This window comes from Ursus maritimus (genome assembly GCF_017311325.1).
Source record: "Ursus maritimus isolate PB19 chromosome X unlocalized genomic scaffold, ASM1731132v1 scaffold_X1, whole genome shotgun sequence".
NCBI lineage: Eukaryota > Metazoa > Chordata > Mammalia > Carnivora > Ursidae > Ursus > Ursus maritimus.
Window position 1 is genome coordinate 87831879 of NW_024423319.1, and position 8197 is coordinate 87840075.

Below are 8197 nucleotides of genomic sequence, written 5' to 3' on the forward strand. Positions count from 1 at the left end.
GGGGGGGGGGTGCAGTTCAAAGGCTGTGGCTGTAGTCCCCACAAGAGGCGGTGGTGACTTGAAACAGGGTGGTGGTGGGAGAGAGAATTGGAGAGCTTCTCGAAATATTTAGGCCAGTGCCTGAGGGCTGGATTGGAGAGTGAGGCGCGGGCGACGATGCCAGGTGCCCAGCTGGTGTAAGTGACTGGATATTGGGGCCATTAACCAAGAGGCGGAGCGTGAGAAGAAGACCAGGGGTTTTGTGTGTGTGCAAGTAGGTAGGGGAGAGGGAAGTGTGCATGGCGACAGAAGGTAGGAGCAGAAGGTAATCACCTTGTAGCACCTACACCTTCAATCTTTCCAACCAAAGTAGTGACTCAGATTTTTGACCGGGACCCACAGTAAGACATACATTTTACATAGCCTCTGGTACGCAAACAGGCTATATAGAAATTCGCAAAACAGCGCTTCCCTGTTTCGTGTGTAACGCAGGGATATTTGGCGTATTACTCCTTAAAACAAAAACAGCCAGCATGGGCCGGGAGGCAGTGACGGCGGCCATGACGGTGGCCATGACGGCAGCGGCCGCCTCTGTGGCGTCGTCTGCAGTGTCCTTTTGTGACGTTGGACCCTGGTGAAGCTCTTAGGCCGTTGCAACCAGTGCCCAGAACAGACCGTGCTGCCGCTTCAGCCTGGAGGGCGGGCAGGCGGCTGCGGCGGCCCAACCCTCCCGCGGCGGCCCTTGGCTCCCCAGGCAGTCATGGCGGCCTCCACCGCCTCACACCGGCCCATCAAGGGGATACTGAAGAACAAGAGCTCCACCACTTCCTCGGTGGCTAGCTCTGCCCAGCAGTCGGGAGGAACAATCCAAGAGGTCCATAGAAAGAAGTCCCAGAAATGGGACGAATCCAACATCCTGGCAACACACCGTACAGCCTACAGAGACTACGACTTAATGAAGATCAACGAGCCCAGCAGCCCCTATTTCAGCCCGCAAGACGATGGAGAAGATCCCGTAAATGATTTTGAAGCAAAGGAAGCCATGACCCCGGACATCTTAGCCAAGAAATTCGCCGCCAGTGGTACCTTGGAGTTGAACTGCCAGTTGGGAGAGCCGGAGAGTGACAGGGCACACAGCAGCAAGATCCTTCTCGACAAGCAAGAAAAGCAGCGGCAGTTCGAAATGAAAAGGAAGCTACATTACAACGAAGGCCTGAACCTCAAGCTGGCAAGACAACTGATCTCCAAAGACCTTCAGCAAGAGAAAGACAAGGATGACAACGAAGAAACTCTACATGGTGACAACAACGAAGACAACACTGCCGCAGAAGAATCGGATGAAGGCCCTACAAGTGACGAACTGCAAACCCAGTCATTCGGCGCATAGACAACACCTGCTCAGCCCTGCCATCGCTTGCCGCATACGAACTGCTACGAACTGCTACGAACTGCTACGAACTGCTACGAACTGCTACGAACTGCTAGTCCAACACGCTGCTGCTTGCTCTGTCGAGAGGAGGCTTCCAGTACTGAAAATACCTATCAGTTAAACTGTACCTCCATAATTCAATGGTGAACTTAGAAAATAATACACTAACGGCAAAACGGTTGCTCGATATTTCTGTGCGTGGTTCTTTGCGGCAAATACTGATAGCAATTTAAAATCGCGTGGCTTTTAAACTATTGATTACTGTATATATTATAGAGCTTTTTAGATGTTAAAGGGGACTCATTTTTATTCACTTGTAGATGTGCTGGCTTGGTTGGTTGGTTGGTTTTTTTTTTTTTTTCCATCGACTGGCTTTAGGGTGATTTGCTTGTTTAATTGGGGAGGGGGAGGTGTTTTAAGAGTGATTTGTTCCATTTCCTGAGCTTAGTACCTTTACATTTTCTCTTAATTTTCTTTCAGTGCTTACAAGGAAATGCTACCTTTTTTTCTCAACAGAAATAGTTCTTTTTCACGAATTACTGGGTTAAAATTGTGCCAGTGTCTATTCGGACTGTGTCTTGTACACCAGGTGGGCAGATTAAATGTTAATATTTTTTAAAAATCTAGTATCTCAGTACTCCCTTCTCATAAGGGTCTTATCCTCAACCCTTTGTTTCCTCAATCCTCCCGGCAGATACTCACACGACCCTTTATGGAGTATCGTGGATTCTCAAGACACTGGGGACCCTTCCTTGTCTCAAATATTCTATCATTTGTTGAAACAATGTTATTTCTACTTCGATCACTACGGCCTAGACAGTCTTCTGAGGTGTGGAGAAGTAGGAAAAAAAATTCAGCTGCCAAGTTTTTACACCTTTTTGGTTTATAGCTTGCTAAATAACTTGCTATTATTAGTTTATTGTTTGACCTAGTTAGCTTTGAGAAAACAACTGAGCTTTTCTTTTATGACAGATTCCTTTGCAACCAGTGACATGATTATAGCTCCTGGACAGAAGTAAGCCCAAAGGTTTTTCCTGTGTGTATTTCCTTTTTTTTTTTTTTTAATTTAGAAGTTTACTGAGATAATTGTAGGTTCACATGCAATTGTGAGAAATGATACAGAGAGTTCCTGAGTTCTCTTTACCCAGCTTCCCTCAGTGGTAACTCTTTTAGGGTTCCCAGACCCAATTCCAATGTGGGAGGAGGGGCTTCCCCCACACACAGCAAGCGGTTCTCACGCTATCTGAAGATAGCATCCAATTCCACAGGTTAAGGGTTCAATCCTGCTCCCACTTCAGACACCACTCACTACCCTAGGCTGTCACCTTTGCTTCTCACCGACCAGCTACAAATTGCAGGTTCCAAGGACAAAGAACTTTGTTTGATTAATTTGCTAGAGCAGCTCACAGAACTCAGGGAAACAGTTACATTTGGCAGTTTATTAAAGGATATGAATTGATAGCCAGATGAAGACACACACAGGGGGAGGTCCTGAACAAAGGAGCTTCTGTTGTCATGGAGCTTGGATCCCGGCTTGGTGGCACATGGAAGCATTCTGGTTCCCCAAGCATGAAAGCTTTCCAAAAAAAAAAAAAAAAAAAAGGACCAAAAAACCCTGTCCTTTTGGGGTTTTTGGGGGGCTTTATGACATAGTCAGGATTGACTAAGTCATTGGCCATTGGCTAATTCAACCTTCAGCTTCTCCCCTCCCCCAAGGTCAGGGGGCAGGGCTGAAAGTTTCAACCCTATAGTGACATGGTTGGTTCCCCTGGCAACCAGGCCTTGCCCTTCGGTGGGGTCCAAAAGTCACTTTCATTAACAGCAAGACACCCATTTCACCTTTATGGCTCTGAAGTGTTTTCAGGGAACTGTGGATGAAGTCCAAATATATCTGAGTACTATAATTTGGGTCATTTGGGTGAGCAAACATATTATTTCTTATAAATCTTTATATCCCAGTGACATGTTGCAAAACTATAACACAACACCGCAACCCAAATATTGACGTTAATATGATCAAGGTACAGAACATTCCCTCACCGCAAGGATCCCTCATGTTGCCCTTTTGTAGCCACATCTGTTCTCCATTTCTAGAGTTTTGTCATTTCAAGAATGTTCTGGCCTTGAAATCATACAGTATATAACCTTTTGGGATGTACCACCTTTGCTTCTCCAGTCATCCATTGAAGGACATCTGGACTGGTTCCAGGTTTTGGTATTACAAAAGAAGCTGCTATGAACATTCGTGCACAGGTTTTTGTGTGAACATAAGTTTTCACTTTTCTGGGATCAATGCCCGGGAGTGCACTTGCCGGCTTGTATGGTGGTTGCAGTTTCTTAAGAAACTGCCAAACTGTTTTCCAGAGTGGCTGTGCCATTTTACATTCCCACCAGCGTATATGAGCATTCCAGTTTCTCTGCATCCTCACCAACATTTGGTATTGTCACTATTTTTAAGTCATTTTTATAAGTGTCCTGATGTCCTCATTTGCATTTCATGAATGGCTAATGATGTTACACATCTTTTCACGTGCTTATTTGCCATCTGCATATCCTCTTCCATGAAATGTCATTTGCTCAGTTTCTAGTTTGATTATTGGCTTTTACTGTTGAGTTTTGAGAGTTCTTTGATTTGCACATCTTTTCTTATAATCTGTACCTTATTTTATCCTCTTACGGAGACTTCTGGTCTGCGTTATGTTTTTAGGTTTTTTTTTAAAGATTTTATTTATTTATTTGAGAGAGAGAGCACAAGCAGGGGGAGCAGCAGGCAGAAGGAGAGAGAGAAGCAGACTCCCCGCTGAGCAGAAAGCCCAACGTGGGGCTTGATCCCAGGACTCTGAGATCATGACCTGAGCCAAAGACAGACGCTTAACCGACTGAGCCACCCAGGCGCCCCAGAAGTTTTTAGTTTTGATGTGGTTTGACTTACCAGTTTTTCCTTTTATGCATGGTGCTTTTGGTACCCTAGTCAAATGTAATCCAGAAAGATATATTTTTTTTCTAAATTGTGATTTCCTAAGTCAGTGACATAGTATTGGGCTGTATAGAAAGCGAACTTTTCTTTTTTTTTTTAAATATTGCTTTTTTTAAAGATTTCATTTTTATTTATTTGAGAGAGAGTGAGAGCAAGAGATACCACAGAGGGAGAAGCAGACTCCCCACCGAGCAGGGAGCACAGGCAGGCTTGATCCCAGGACCCCGAGATCATGACCTAAACCGAAGGTAGATGTGTAACCAACTGAGCCACCGAGGTGCCCATAGAAAGTGGACTTTTATTATTTAAGTTATGAAGTTTCCTTTGGTGAAAGGAGTCTGAGAACGTTCTGTTCCAGTTCCAACTCTTTATCAGTCTCATCTCCTCTAGTAACTCCTCTCATGTCAGCCTTTGTTTACTCCTTTTTCAGTCTGAGATTCACCAGGCCTAGTTATTTAAAACCTGGGACACATAATTGTATAAATGGATTGTTAAGTAAGAGTAACTTCCCCTTGAAGGTTAAAGCAATTACATGTCCCTCTAGACTTTGAAATTGTTTGCATTTTTTCCCTCTGCATTATTACACTAAATAACATGTAATAAGGCACAATAATATAAGAGAATGGTAGTCAAGAGCCACTAAATTGGTCCCTTTAAATTGCAACCTGTAATTTGAAAAACACTGAACTAGAAGGATCTTAATATTTTCAGTTAAAGGATTCTGTTCTTCTTTGTGTGCAAATATCCCCTGGGAATAACACATAGGTGCCTAGCAGCCTTTCACACCTTAGAATAAACAAAGAATGTGGTATCGAGTATTGATTGGGAAGGGAGTGGGTCAAAATTGGGGGTCATTGGGGCTCCTGGGTGGCTCAACTGTTAAGCGTCTGCCTTTGGCTCAGGGTGCGATCCTGGAGTCCTGGGATCGAGCCCCGCATCGGGCTCCTCCACTGGGAAGCCTGCTTCTTCCTCTCCCACTCCCCCTGCCTGTGTTCCCTCTCTCACTGGCTGTTTCTCTCTCTGACAAATAAATAAATAAAATCTTTTAAAAAATTGGGGATCATTATAAAAACGAAAGGAGAGAAAGAGGTAGCCAGAGTGAGGAATTGGGAAGGAGGGGAGAAAAAAAAAATGAGGGGAAAAAAAAAGAATAAAGGATTGAGTTCACTAGCTCTAAAAGTTATGACTGGCTTTCAATGAGTTGTCAACTCTGAACTGTCATAAGAAGGACACAAAAATCTTACTGAAGGAATGATGAGGAAGAGGATAGTTCTCTTTTCCACCCAACCAAATAATTATATCAATACCACTACCAGTACTATGACTAATAATTGCCATTTCCTGAGTATACGTGATGTGTCCGACACTGTACTAGGGCTTCAAAAACACTGTCTCCCTCAATTATGCCAACGGTCCTTTGAAATAGTATTATTTTTCCCATTTTAGAGGTGAGGACATTTAAAATAAAGGAACTTAACGTAACTTGTCCAAATCCACAGCTGCTTAATGATGGAATCCGGATTCAGACCCAGGCCTGTCTGGCAGAGTCATTCCCCCCTACTGTACAACGTTGACTCTATTCAGGTCCTTGATGGGACTGAGGCTTCTTCCTGCACACCCCCTAAGCGCATATGTCTACCCCGACAATGCAGCAGGGGCTGCTTCTCTGTACACCTATAAAGTGGGAGTGGTCTTAGCAGAACATTCTCCAATCTAGGAGCTGCCCCCTCCCCACACACACACCGCCCTGAGCCCCAGGTGCACGTGCTACTCCCTCCCACCCTCTGCTCTGAGTCTGCTCAGTGAAGAACCTCAGTCACTCAAACAGAGATGAATGGAGCATATGTGACTTTCAACCAGTGAACAAGCATTTACCAAGCATGGCCATGCGTCAGGGGCAGTAGTCACGCCTGGGAGAAAAAGACGAATGAAACACAGCCTCTGCCCCCAAGGAGGTCTGAGTCAAGTGGGGGAGACCCGTATGGTTCTGAAAGGATCATTTATGAAGCCTTCCAGGAGCGAGGATGCCTATATTCAAAGAGGGGCGGGGTCCTTGTTTAGGTGACGTAACGACTTGAAAGCCAGTAGGTAGTTTCTAGATGCCTGCGAGGTGAGCACCAGCCTTCAGAAGAGATGCTCTCTTCTGAGTTCCTTCTGTCTGAACATGAGCACAGAGGGAACCCAGCCCTCAGGATCTGTTCGGGTTCAAGAGAAGAGGAGGCCCGATAGGCTGGTGATGGGTAGTAAGGAGGGCACGTATTGCATGGTGCACTGGGTGTTATACAGAACTAATGAATCATCGAGCCTTACATCGGAAACCGGGGATGTACTGTATGGTGACTAACATAATATAATAAAAAATCATTTAAAAAAAAAAAAGAGAAGAGGAGGCCCAGCTCACGTGTGTTCAGGGTTAGAAGAGGAGAGCAGAGGGGATTAGGGGAAAGCCAGAGAAGGAGTCATAAGTGGGGCAGTAAACAGAGAGACGAGGATCAGAGGGGTTGACAAATGGTGGTGCATTGAGAGTGGGGTGTCCGCTTGGAGAATCCTTTACCACAAAATGATGCTGGGAGTTTTGTTTTTCTCTTATTTGAATGAGGCATTACAGATGCTTCGTCTCAGAAGTTAAGCAGTTATGTAAAATATGGACTATAAACCGTGCTTCCTTTTGTTGGATGGGCTCTATGGAGCTATATTGTCCTGCTCTGGAACATTGGTGCCCATTGTTGAAACCCTGGGTCAGGGCAGGTGCTGGTTTGAGAGGTGTGTATCCCTCTACCGTCAATCCTCCACGCCCCACCTGATGGGGAGGAAAGATGGGGAAGGCCCGGGGAGTGGCTGGAAGGGAGGCGAGTCAGGCTGGAGAGGAGCAGACGGGAAGGAGAGAGGGAAAGAGGGAAGAAAAAAGAAGATGAAAGAGCCAAGTTTTATAGGAAAATATTTTTGTAGGGTAAGAAACACCAGCATTCAAGACCATAACCCTCTTGGATTTTTCTAATGTGTTCACAATTGTATGTCCCCTTCTTGGATTATTGAGCCAATTCCTGTCTGTCTTATAAATGGTTTGAGTCCTGTGACTCCTGTGCTATCCAGGGGACAAACCAAGTCTCTAGAGGGGGCACCTTAGCTAGAGACTGGTGAGTGGGGACAAAAGTAAGGAGGACGGAAGAGCAAATGCAGACAAAATGAGGTGGCTGGAAAGACAGACATTTGGCAGTAAGAGTGAGATGATGTGTGTGTAGGGCCACACCACTCAGAAGCCAATTCTGACCTTTGTCATCAAACACCCCCCACCCCCATTCTCTGGCCTTTTCTTTTATGATTTTATTAATTTTTTTTTTTTTTGAGAGAGAGCACACAAGTGGGGGTGGGGAGGGACAGAAGGAGAAGCAGACTGCCCACTAAGCAGGGAGCCCTCGGGATCCCAGGACCCCGAGATCATGACCTGAGCCGAAGGCACGCTTAACCGACTGAGCCACCCAGGCGCCCCTGTTCTCTGGCTGTGCCCCCCTGCCCCACTCTCAGGTGGCGGCTGAGTCTCCCCCTCCACGTTGGTGAGTGTTCACATTTTCATTTACCCAGCACAATACCAGACTCGGATTAATAGGATCATTAGGGAGAAATGTGGGCAAGGAGAGATGTGAGGGATGGAGCCTCCAAAACCCAGATTTGTGGGGGAAGACAACCAGAATTTGTTTTTATAAGACCCTTGATCAAGTTAGTGCTACCATTTCCTCATGGGGAAATTCAGTCCATAAGCAATGGAGGCAACATCCAATACACCTCAGGGGTAGGGGCGAAGAGGCTGAGCT

At 45.7% G+C, this 8197-nt stretch overlaps 1 protein-coding gene across 1 annotated transcript; it reads left to right on the forward strand.

Annotated features, from left to right (window-relative positions):
• The first annotated feature begins 59 nt into the window (after positions 1-59).
• Positions 60-3094, forward strand: LOC103679215 (protein phosphatase inhibitor 2 family member C-like). The gene has a single exon (XM_008708723.2). It carries the CDS (start codon positions 740-742, stop codon positions 1364-1366), a length of 627 nt encoding a protein of 208 aa, XP_008706945.2. The 5' UTR covers positions 60-739; the 3' UTR covers positions 1367-3094.
• The last annotated feature ends 5103 nt before the right edge of the window (positions 3095-8197 follow it).